Raw genomic sequence first — 12,827 nt, 5'->3', positions numbered from 1 at the left:
AACATACTTCCTCATACTAACTAGCTCAGAGTGATGCGTCAGGATTTTGCTACCTGTGATAGCAGGAGCTCCAACGCGCCAGACACCCCGCGGAGAACAGTAATCAAACAACACAGGGGGCCAAGCAGGTGGGATTTACACACACACACACACACACACACAACACACAACACACAAACACACAGCGCCTCCAGCCCAGAATATTCCACAGTAGTCTGTTTTCCAGACGCTCACTGCGGGCCATCAGTAAAGAGCTTCATACATTTAAATGAAGGAGAGTTAACTGATCACATGGATTACAATCAAGGTGCGTCTTTATATTGTCTGCCAGGACAGCGTGTATGTCAATATTAATTTACTAAAATCTTGGTAGTTAAAGCATTGCATAAATTGTAGCACACTTGACTCATGTGCCAACGCAGAATATTATACACACAGGCAGTGAAATGGTGAAATACTGACTCCATTGGAAAGACATACTTTTGTCGTTTAAAACCGTGTCTCTCTTTTTCCGACCTCCCTTTTTGAGCTGTGTGCTGGCAGGATGTTGGAACGGTGTCCCGGGTGTCACACTCCCTGACTGCTCTGAAGTAAATCAGAGCTCCATCAATATCTCCACGCTAAGCATGACACCCTCTTAACACAACTTACTCTCTGCAGATGCCTTGTATCTCTGTGGATCCATCTCTACCTGTTCCGTTAGCTGTGTGCCGCAACAGATGAATGGGATACGAGGGCGTTAACTAATCAACCAGAAGCACACAGATTCCCCTCAAAAGACTCCATTCTGCGTCGAAGGTGCTGCAGGTAACCGCTCCTATTTGAGCAATTGTATTTTTTAAGAAATGGCCTTGTCATCCATCAACTATACGTGCTCTCACGCTGGGAGAATATGTCTTGAGGTAATATCGCCCGTGCTGTATGAGACAATTTTGATATTTAGACTATTCCTGACTCATTTCTGACCAATCAGGCCATCTCTTACATGATTGGTTCCAACAAACCAATCTCCTGCCTGACTATCACAGGGGCATGATAGTGACCCTCATAGTCCCTTCTTTGGTGTCTAGACTCAGACCGTGATCCCTTTAGCTCCACCCCTCCCTCCTAACAACGCATTAACACCCCCCTTAACACCCCCCCTTAACACCCCCCCCCTTCACACCCCCCCTTAACACCCCCCCCTTCACACACCCCCTTAACACACCCCCCCTTCACATCCCTCCCCCTTAACCAAACTACCACCCCACCCCCGGTCCATCCCACCCCCGGTCCATCCCTCCCCACCCCCGGTCCATCCCACCCCCGGTCCATCCCACCCCCGGTCCATCCCTCCCCACCCCCGGTCCATCCCACCCCCGGTCCATCCCTCCCCACCCCCGGTCCATCCCACCCCCGGTCCATCCCTCCCCACCCCCGGTCCATCCCACCCCCGGTCCTCCCTGCGGTCCTCTGCTCCGGAGCAGCTGCAGGGAGGTGAGTTTGTGGCAGAGTGCATCTGAACACAGAGCTCTCTCTCGGGGGCCCCTTCTCCCGGGGAGACCCACTTTGAACCGCCAGGTAAAGAAATAATCGGCGGTACAATGGAACACGTTTGGGGCTGGGAAAAAAAACGTAGACCACAGAACACGAAGAAAAAAAATATATTTTACTGCACAACACCCTAACTAATTCAGACAATTACACATATCGAACTACTGAAAACAGGCACTTAATAATTCATGTTTTTTTTTATATTCCTGCCTCCGAATCATGTCCACAAAGGGACATGATTCTAACATATGCATACATTCATAGAATAGTGTGTGTGTGTGTGTGTGTGTGTGTGTGTGTGTGTGTGTGTGTGTGTGTGTGTGTGTGTGTGTGTGTGTGTGTGTGTGTGTGTGTGTGTGTGTGTGTGTGTGTGTGTGTGTGTGTGTGTGTGTGTGTGTAACGGACCTATTGTGTATCCACCTGTATTGCGTCCCGGAACCTTTTGTTTTCGTTTCACCCGGTACCCTTTCAGAGGCGCACAGCAGCATTCACGGCGATGCGTGTCTCGCACGTAGTCGCGTCGAAAATGTACGTTTAATGTGTCTTAAAGCCTGTACTTTGGTTATATAAATGTTGGGTTCATATTGAAACATTTTGTATGTAAGTTTTATAGTTCGTGTGTCTTACACCGGTCGTATTTCTATGCCGTTTATGTCTGTGAATAGCGTATGAAGCAAGCTGACCAATGAATGTCCGGTGAATGCAACTTTTCCCTCTCAATTTTCCCTCGTGTTGCACCCTTGGCAAACGGAGCGAGGTATGTTGGTTTATTGTAAGCCTTTAGTGTGATTATGTTTAAGTTTGGTGTCTTTATGTAAGTGAAGCAAATAATGCACACGTGTAAGTTTTCTTTATTGTGCTGAAATGTTTTCTGTCATTCTTTTATTTGTGAACATGGAAATTGTACTGCGCTGATGTTAATATATTTGTGTAATAGTGCAACCATTTTGTGTTACTTTTTCTAGTTTCACGGTGTTATATCAGCAAAAGAATTCTGCAATAAAAGGTTGCACCCGTCAGAGACTCTCCGGTTATTTTGATGTCAAGGGTTGCTACAGTGGGTCTGTGCGGTTGCATATGTAAGCGTGAATTTGCATCAGGAAGGAAAAGTATCAATGAATGATGAGAGGTGAGTCAGGAGCATTTGGTGTGTGCAGCACTTCATGCATGTATGCATTCAGCACCCGGTTCGCCCCTCAGCCAACCCGCTTGAGCCAGGCCTTGATAGTAAGGCAGGTAGTTGGAGGGGCAAAGTGTGTCTCGCTTCCAAAACATCGAGCCGTCTGCCAGATAGCCCACACTTCCCTCTATTCCTTTTCCCCTAATCGTACTTCTGACTACTATATAACAGCAGGCCTATCGGACGAGTTACTCTGGCACACTTGGTCAGTGTGCCAAGCAGCCCGCAGCTCACACACACAGCACTAACGCACGCACACACCGCACGCACACACACACACACCACACACACGCACAAACGCACGCACACACATGCACGCGCAGACACACACCACGCAGACGTTGCGGCAAGATCAAGAACAGCCTCGCCATCGACACACTCTCCCAGCTGAGACGTTACGTCTATAGAATACACTTTTTTGCAAAACGTCATTTATCTTTAAATATTACTCACTTCCTTGAGCATCCCGCAATGCCTTGCGATATTGATACCCCCCCCCACCCCCAACTGTTTTAACAGCCCCACCGTCGACAAACTCTCCTAGGTAAGACGTTCTGTCTATATACTGTAGAAATTGCGAAGAGACAAGTTCAAGAGACAATTTCTCACGTCGACAACGCAACGGCAGGTTGTTCATTTTATCATATAAAAAACGTTAAATTCAAACGTCGCGCCGACCGGCATATCAACACACAAGTCACGTGATCTTAAAGAGACAGCGTCCCTTTTACACTGAACGAAAACATGTCAACAGAGATAATTATGATAGAGTCCACCACAAGACTACACTTACTAGGGGGCACTTACTCTCCTCCTTGAAAATCTTAAACAGTAACGTCAGGTAGCCAATCTACAACCCGCAATCTTTCCCTCACACCCCCCCCTTCTCTTCCCCCTCCCCCAAACAATCCCTTGCTTCATTTTGCTATAGTAAGGTAGGTTGATGCCTTAGCTGTTGTTACACTTCGTTTATTTCACTAAGGTGCTTCTGTAAATATAATTGTTATTATTCTCAACTAACCAATAGTAGTTGCCATGCATTTTTACAATGTGACATTTGACACATTTTTACAATGTGTCAAATGTTATTTGATTATGCGCTCAGAAATTTGTTACATTATCTACTGGGGTTTCCACATTATAGCTATGGGTTTAATTACAACAAGAGGTGGAGCGCAACATGTACGCAGTACACAGTGTACGAATTTCTACTGCACTTCTCAAGGTGCTGAACGTGCTTTATTTTAAAAGTGTGCATTTCATACCTCCTCCTCTACTTCTAGATAACCAGTTATTATCGATTGACCATAACAAGGTGAAAACTAACAGGCATGTGTCTAGAGCAACAGAAGCATCGTATTATATGTGAAGGAATGTGTGCGTGTTCGTGCGTGCGATTGCATCTGCTATATGTGCATGACAACTTAATATTGCACTGCATAATACGGTCTTTCTGAGTTAATGGTGTAATCCCCTAACAATCATGCTTAAGGATACGATTATGAATACCATAACCTCATAGGAACAGTTCGCCATTAAGGAAATTGCTATTGCTACACTCTCATGTGCCAGGATACAGGACTACGTAGATGCATACATGCATTGGAAGCACACATACGCTCACACCCACTAACGCACAACACACACACACACACACACACACACACACACACACACATCTTCAGATGCTGTCAACCTATAGCCTGGAGACTTCACTGAGGGAAGCACAAAATGTCCCATTTCTGCAGATTAATGCAACGGAGGGACAGTGGCCGAAATATTAATGTGAACGGTGGAGGCTTCCTCTGTTTTTAAGGGAGAGGTGACATAGTCAGAGAGAGAGAGAGAGAGAGAGAGAGAGAGAGAGAGAGAGAGAGAGAGAGAGAGAGAGAGAGAGGAGAGAGAGAGGGGAGAGAGAGAGAGGGGGGGGGGAGAGAGAGAGAGGGGAGAGAGAGAGGGAGAGACAGAATGGCAAACATGGGATGTGTTTTTTCGTAGAAACCTTGAGGTGAATTGTTTGTGTGCTGGGATTTTGCATATTTACTTGTCATAGGCACACAGACCAAAAAAGACTCAGGAGAGATAGAGAGAGAGAGAGAAAGGGAAATAGAGAATGAGAGGAGAGAGAGAGAAGGCAAGAGAGAAATAGAGGGCAAGAGAGAAAGAGAGAGCATGTGGGTATGTTAAAAAGTGGTGGAATCATTGTGTTGTTAATGTGTGTGTCAGAGTGTGGACAGTATAAATCTGTTGTCCCTGGACAGATATGTATTATGTGTGCATGTGTGTGTGCGTGTGGATGCTCTGTCCGTGTGGGTGCTACCAGTTGTCATCTGGTCCTCCCTTTCATGGACGAGAGCCATGCAGACTCAACAGAATGGAGTGGGGTGGGGGAACAAAACGGAGAAAAGATAAATAGGAAGGTTGCAGATGGACGACTCTGAATAATTAACAACAATGACCCAATGCACGACTGCGATGGATCTGGTCCCGGCTCTGTGCTCCTCTACTGGTCCCCTCCTCAACCTTCTATTTCCCCAGGATTATGGATTTCTTGCCGTTGGCTTGAACGCCTTCCATTGAGAACAATTTCACAATACTGCTACTTTATAATTAAGTTATACTATATGCATATATATACACATATATATATATATGTCCCCATACCAACATACATAGCGTATGTTTACACCTATCTCCCGTTGAAGTCATGTCCACAGAGGGTTCCAGTAATGAGTAGCCTGTTCTTTACATATCAGCCCTTTAAGAGAATAATGAGCCATAGTGTTCAAATGTGCAGTAAACATCTGCTCTTATAATCTAAGTCTAATTAATTACACTGCAGGCGTTATACAAGAGCCTTGTATAATAACACTACCAGACACAACAAAAATATATACAGATGCAGAAAAAGTATGTTTATTTTGGACGTTTTGTGAAGTGAATTTGCATAGCCACTAATCACAACAAAAGCAGGTTTCACAAGCTGATGGGCGTTTAATCTAGACCCTACACACAATCCTTAAGCCTTGAAGCTAGGACAGGCAATTTGGAGAAACCAGCTAGAGTAAACCTAGAGTACACCTATAGTAAACACGATGTTGAAGGATCCAACTGAAAGAAACCCCAGCTGTCCCTTGAGGCCTTCCTGCAAAGCCGCTCCCCCAAGCCCCATGACGAGTTCGCTAGCTATAGCAGTAGGTCTGACCCTAACCCTAACCCTTTAGCAGTAGGTCTGACCCTAACCCTAACCCTTTAGCAGTAGGTCTGACCCTAACCCTTTAGCAGTAGGTCTGACCCTAACCCTAACCCTTTAGCAGTAGGTCTGACCCTAACCCTAACCCTTTAGCAGTAGGTCTGACCCTAACCCTAACCCTTTAGCAGTAGGTCTCCTTGTGGAAGACTTCGGTCAAGTGCGATGAAGGAATGAGTGCATGGCCAGAGTTCGTGCTGGGTAGGCTGGTAAACAGACAGGTATGCTATCCAATCATTCATCGATGGGAGCGGATTTCTGGCTTGCGATACCCCACATATACCAGATTTGTTTCCTGTTTTGGTGAGTGTTTGATTAATTGATTGCTGTCGGGATGCTGAAAGAGAATTTCAACCAATACGACAAGAAATGCTTCTAAAATAAATGACCTCCAAAGCTTTAAGCAAGAGAATGTGGCAGGATACTTAAGTGGTTAGGTTATCGGACTCCCTGCTGTGAGGTTGTGGGTTTGAATCACAATGTCTGCAGGTTACCTTTTATCCTAGACAATAGAAACCTCACCCCTACCTTCTCTTTAACCTATAATAATGAACTTTTATCCTAAGCCCCTTAGCTTAGGATAAAAGCGTCCGCTAAATAAACGTTATCTGAAAATCGCCTTCAAAATGCACAACCTGTGTGCACTATATTAGTTTTCTAGATATATTAAAGCTATGTCACAGTTTCGATAGACATTTCCCGCTCGTGGTATATAAGTATTCTCTTCGCCAACAGCAGGGTACAAAGAGAAGAAACAGAAAGGGGATAAAGATGGAGCGATATTGCAGAACAAAAAAGATGGCCAGTGCCCGTCTCAGATAATCAGTATCATAGCCACCCTTCTCCAGGCTCGCCTACAGATCATCAATACACAGACACAGGAGAATATCTACAGCCCATCCACACTCAGCCCCATCAGAACGACACAGTGACAGAGAGACATCCATGTCCTCAAGCCAGAGTCGCTGTGACAGGAACACACTGAAGGTAGGAACACCTTCTCCTTCTCCTCTGCTGCTCCTGTGACGGTCCCTCCGTCAAGGTAAAACATCTCTGGATGTTGTGTTGACCCAAACAAACAAAGGAGGCTCTTCGGAAGGCAGCAGTGACAGGCAGACGCACAGCGGTTTCCCCGATACTCTGAGCAGTAGAGCTGCAGATGGCTGACTCATGACAGGGTATCAATCAGCCAACGGCGGTTTTAGTCTCTCAAAACCTCCCTGAAAAGGTGGAAATACAAAAAGCAGCGCACACATACACACACACACACACACAAACACACACATACCGAGCCACACACACCATAAGCAGTAACACATACACACACATACATAAGAAGCCACACACATACACACGCACACACACACACCAGGACCAGGAAAGAGTCACAGATTTAAAGACAAGCATGACTTTCATTACAAATTTAGCCTGTGTGTTTGTGTGTGTGTGTGTGTGTGTGTGTGTGTGTGTGTGTGTGTGTGTGTGTGTGTGTGTGTGTGTGTGTGTGTGTGTGTGTGTGTGTGTGTGTGTGTCCCAGGTATATCAAGAATTGAGTTGCATAATCACATTAAGTAAGACCCACTGACGGACCAACAGACCAACGGATTCATCTTCATATTCACACACAGAATTCACAGCTTTGAATTCACTTTTCGAAGCACCCCGCCCAGTTCCTTGGGTCTGGTCGGTGTTGTGAACAGCAACATCCATACAGAGACACAGACAATGCATATGCTGCTACACGGGAATCTATGTGAGTTCACTGGACAGCACAATCGATTCCATTTGTCACAGTGGTGCTGCTCAAACTGCTCAATGAGACACATCCCACTGGGGTAACGTTTAGTACACACATGTATGGCTCTCTCTCTTCTTCTGTGTGCCCTTGTTTATCAATCTAATTAAACACGTACCCAGTTCAGACACACACCCGGAACACACAGAACAGGATAGAAATGCACACACAGCGAGAAGAAATATTGGAGGGAGAAACACTATGGACGTGATGGGTGACAGATTCGATACCCTTTTAATATTGCTCCTGATTTCCCAAAAGACACTCAACATTTCTTTGTCTGAAACTCACTCCTTCAGAATTCTTGAGCTCGTCCCGACACTACACTACAATCCCAATTTGGCTGGCAAGAGACTAAATCTGAGTAAGCACTGGAAAAATGTCTGTGAGATATATTCAACCCAATCATGGTCTTCACACCTGTCAGTGTTGTTCAACAACATCGTCTATAACATGGCCACATCCCGTCTGTCTCCAAATAGAACCCAATGATACTTAATGTCCTTGTCCTGTTGACTCATATCCTCTGTATCCGTCTCTATCTATGTATCTCTCTTCACGCAAAAGTGTTCCTTGTATCTTCAAACCATTATTCCCCTCCTTGGCTAAGACAAGATCTCCTCCGGCGTTCCAGCTCTCTGTCGCTCTCTCTCTCTGTCTCTCTCTTACTCTGTCGTGCACACCCTCTCTCTCTCTGTACAAATCCAATTAAATCAGCTTTATTCCCATCAACCCCGTTCTCACACAGAAAACCCATTCCAGAACCCTTTCCCTCTCCCCCCAATGATTCCTCTCCATCCCTCTCATTCTTCCTCCCCCTCTCGTCTCCACGCGTTCCCCCATCTCGCCGTCTCCTCTGGGTAACACATGTGTGTGCGTGTGCCTCTCCATGTCCCCCTCTCTTCCCTCCCTTATATCCCTACACCGTACAGCACACATCACATCCACAGCCTGACTGACCTGCCCTTCTGGCACGCCGAGCAGAGCCAGGCTTCGTCCCTCTGGCAGTAGGTGCAGCAGCCCTTGCACACGTTGTACTGGCAGTCCAGGCAGCGGCGGCGGGGGTTGAGCAGGAAGGTGAACGGAGCGCAGCAGCGGATGCAGCAGTGCTGGTTGAAGAGCTGCTGCTTGGAGAGGAGGGAGCATCTGCTGCCTTCTTCGGCCAGATCCTGCTTCATCTCACTGGAGAGGTAGAGCGGGAGAGAGAGAGGGAGGGAGGGAGAGAGAGATAGTGAGAGAAAGGGAGGGGAGGGGGGGAGAGGGATGAGAGAGAGAGGTAGAGCGGGAGAGAGAGAGACAGTGAGAGAAAGGGACGGGAGGGGGGAGAGGGAGGAGAGAGAGAGAGAGAGAGGGAGAGAGAGAGAGACAGTGAGAGAGAGAGAGGGAGAGAGAGAGACAGTGAGAGAAAGTGAGGGGAGGGGGTAGAGGGATGAGAGAGAGAGAGAGAGAGAGAGGGAGAGAGAGAGACAGTGAGAGAAAGGGAGGGGAGGGGGTAGAGGGATGAGAGAGAGAGGTAGAGCGGGAGAGAGAGAGGGAGGGAGGGAGAGGGAGAGACAGTGAGAGAGAGAGGGAGAGAGAGACAGTGAGAGCGAGGGAGGGAGAGATATAGACAGTGAGAGAAAGGGAGGGGAGGGGGAGAGGGATGAGAGAGAGAGGTAGAGTGGGAGAGAGAGAGAGAGAGACAGAGAGAGAGAGAGAGACAGAGAGAGAGAGAGGGAGAGAGAGAGACAGTGAGCGAAAGGGAGGGGAGGGGAGAGGGATGAGAGAGAGAGCAAAGAGGGGGGAGCGAGTAAGAGGCAGGGAGAGAGAGGGTGTGTAAGTGGGACGGAGGAAGGAGAGTGAGGGAGAGAGAGAGGGGGAGGGGAGAGAGAGAGTGACCGTGAGTGTCTCAGCGAGAGGTGAAAACAGAATGTGACTCAAATCAATTGGAGAGGGCGTCCTATGCAGTTAAAAACTGATTTAATAAAACAGGAGGCAGGTGTGTCTGTTATCACGCCAACGGTTTGAGGCTTTCTCTTGCTTTCCCCCCCACCATTTGCTGAAATGAACATCAAAGCTCGTGTTTTAATTTAGGAGCATGCGACGTCGGGTTTGCATGCATCAACCGAGGCGCGGCAAAGCCTCAAAGAACCGCAGGTCAGGGGGGCTCTCGGGGGGGCGCCCACCCGACGTCTGTTGTCACAAACAACCCAGGATGAGCGGCCCCCGCCCTCAACGACAGGGTACCTGGCGGGGGGGGGGGGGGTGTCTCCAACTGCAGAGCGTGGAAGACTGAAGCTGAGGAAAACACGCTCGCATTGGACCGCAGCTTTGCGGTTAAGCACATAAATAGTGTTAATGGTAAGGAAACGGTTCCATTAAAGAGTCGTTAAATAAAGCGAAAACATCTCAATAGAAGGAGGGGGCGGGGGGCGGGGCTAACACTAATGAGAGCGTGAGGTTTGCACCATGCAGCGTAACCTTTCAGAGGTTTGCCCAAAGTAATTTGTGGAGATGGAGAAGAATTAAAAAAACGCAATTACTGACTACATGTAATCTGACTGCCGCTCGGAAGCAAACAATAGCTTTAAATCAGAGCCTTTGTGTCCTGCACACACACCCACTATGCCATCAGTGTGTCACGTCAAACGTCTCCGCAGAGCGTTGATGTTATCCCATACGGCGCAATGTTCAAAATCATAACGAACAGAATTTAAATTAAATCACCCTTCAAAGCAATCATGAAGTTCTCCCTGTGTAGGACCATCACTGTAGTGCACGTGTGAGGCAAACACATTAGTGGGGATTTAGAAATGCATCACTAGCACACACTGAACTATGCAGACTTTCTGTTCAAAACAGAGAGCTGACCTATCACTCCCTCCACACCCCTGACAGCTGGGTAACACGTCTACCCACTGCACCGTCCGACGGATGGCGGGGCGTGGCTGACAGCTGGGTAACACGTCTACCCACTGCACCGTCCGACGGATGGCGGGGCGTGGCTGACAGATGGGGGAGTAGTCTTTGCAGAGGCATGCGTCAGCCAAGCCCGAGCATACGCAATCTGATTGGAGGAAGGATCCATCGCTGCCTGAAAAGTTGAACATTTTTCAACTTTCTTGACGGAACCGAAGGATCCGAAAGAACGGATGGATCCACAATGCACTGCGGCTCGGCCCAATTCAAAGTCAATGGAACCGTCAACGGACGGATGCAGTGGGCAAGAGGGGTTAGGGTAGGGCCAGGACACGAGCAAAGAGACATGAAGAATTTGAGGAATAGATGAATGTTTACGGGGCAGCCTGATCCACGTCTACTCTACTGTATGCTTTCATAAAGTGTCTAGAAGACGACGGGGAATGAAAGAGGGAAGGCAGCGATGGAGGAGGGTGTGTGTGTGTGTGTGTGTGTGTGTGTGTGTGTGTGTGTGTGTGTGTGTGTGTGTGTGTGTGTGTGTGTGTGTGAGAGAGTGTGAGTGTGAGTTTATGTGTGTTTGAGAGAGTGTGAATGTGTGTGTGGGTTCACCTCACAGGGAAAGGATGAGTAAATGACTTGCCTTTCATGGATCTAAAGACACACACACACCCACACACACACACACACACAGGCAGGCACAGGCGTGCACACCCACATGCACATTCAGTCACAAACACACAGACACACACGCACACGCACACAAACACACAAGGACGTGCACACGATATCAATCCCAGCGGCCATGTTTACAGTCAGTCTGGTGGTCCAGGTGAGCGTGCCCCTCCAGCTCACATGCACACAGGTCACACAGCTCCCCCCCTCTGGTGGAACATATATCAAATCATCCTACATCCTGCTCCAAGCCACACATTGGAGTTCACTACGAGTGCGTGTGTGTGTGTCTGTATGTGTGTGTGTGTGTGTGTGTGCTTGTAGTGGGCTGGAAAAACTGTCCATCTACAGGATGTGCATGTTATTAATGGCCCTTCCACTGGCAAATTGTGTGCTGCCTAACTGATTGCTTCTCCTCTGCACCATTAGCCAGAGAATATTAACAAAATGAACAAACCATTCCTTATGGTGACACGGGCACTACGGTGATGGGGGGGGCGACGAGTAGTGCTTACACACGGGCACTACGGTGATGGGGGGGGCGACGAGTAGTGCTTACACACGGAGTGTGTCAGACCTAGAGAGGAAGGGAGGGGACGGGTCCTCCAGGGGGTGAAAAGTGACCTGATCAAATTAATAAGAAGAATAATAATAAACTGATTGGACTGCGGGTGTGGAGCGAGTGCGGAGGTCTCGGCACTCCGGTGTTTGGGGGTCCGATACTCTTACATTCACCAATATAGCGACAGTGCTGCAGTACCTAACCCTACCACAGGGGGGCTACAACAGTAACAGATAGGACCAACCCAGGTCACGCTCACCACCAGCCAATCAGCGGCCGGCAGCACCGTGGCCCCGCCCACTCACGGAGAGGCGGTCTTACACGCACGCACGCACGCACGCACGCACGCACGCACGCACGCACACCTCCGATCCTCGCGTCCCAACATGGGCTTCCCAGTACGGGTCTGCTGTCGGCTGCCATGTAGACGGTGAACGCGTTGGTACAAAGCAGATGGAGAGCAACTAGAGTAAAGTCATGTGTCTATATATGAATATATGCTGTTGTAAATCTGTAAAACAAAAAATAATAACAGGCTGGCAACCATCAAGTATGCAAACATATATATAAATATATATAAACTTGGTGAAAGGTATAATATATCATTTCTGTGCTAGGGCTAGTTAACGGTTTATGGCGAGGTAAATCGTGGTGAAGCCTTTAACCGTGGTCCAAACATTAGACATTATGAGCAGATTGAACGTAGTTGTGAATGAGAATGTAAAAGAGCAACTTGTAATAGCATCGTAGTAGGCATGAGGAATATTTAAATGTCATTTCAATAAATGAGCTCTCTGCTTGGTCTCCTGTGTTTTTGTATGTCAAGGTGATATGATGACATTGATAGGTCACCTTATGAAACCGTTACCTGAATAAAACTATGGATTACCATGGGTTGGAACATTCCGAGACAACTTCTACATGGGTCTGTTCATTT

General features: G+C 47.7%; 1 protein-coding gene across 1 annotated transcript in view; it reads right to left on the bottom strand.

Annotated features, from left to right (window-relative positions):
* The window catches only part of myripb (myosin VIIA and Rab interacting protein b), a gene marked incomplete at both ends in the record, with an annotated part of 137,134 nt that overhangs the window by 64,981 nt on the left and 59,326 nt on the right, over positions 1-12,827 (bottom strand). The window contains one exon of the mRNA XM_079755055.1: positions 8,719-8,940. Coding sequence (XP_079611181.1) covers positions 8,719-8,940 — 222 coding nt within the window. The remainder of the gene's footprint in view (positions 1-8,718; positions 8,941-12,827) is intronic.

This window comes from Pollachius pollachius (assembly GCF_949987615.1).
Source record: "Pollachius pollachius genome assembly, chromosome: 17".
In the NCBI taxonomy this organism is placed as follows: Eukaryota; Metazoa; Chordata; class Actinopteri; order Gadiformes; family Gadidae; genus Pollachius; species Pollachius pollachius.
Note: the sequence above shows the minus strand (reverse complement) of the source record. Positions and strands in the feature narration are given on the sequence as shown.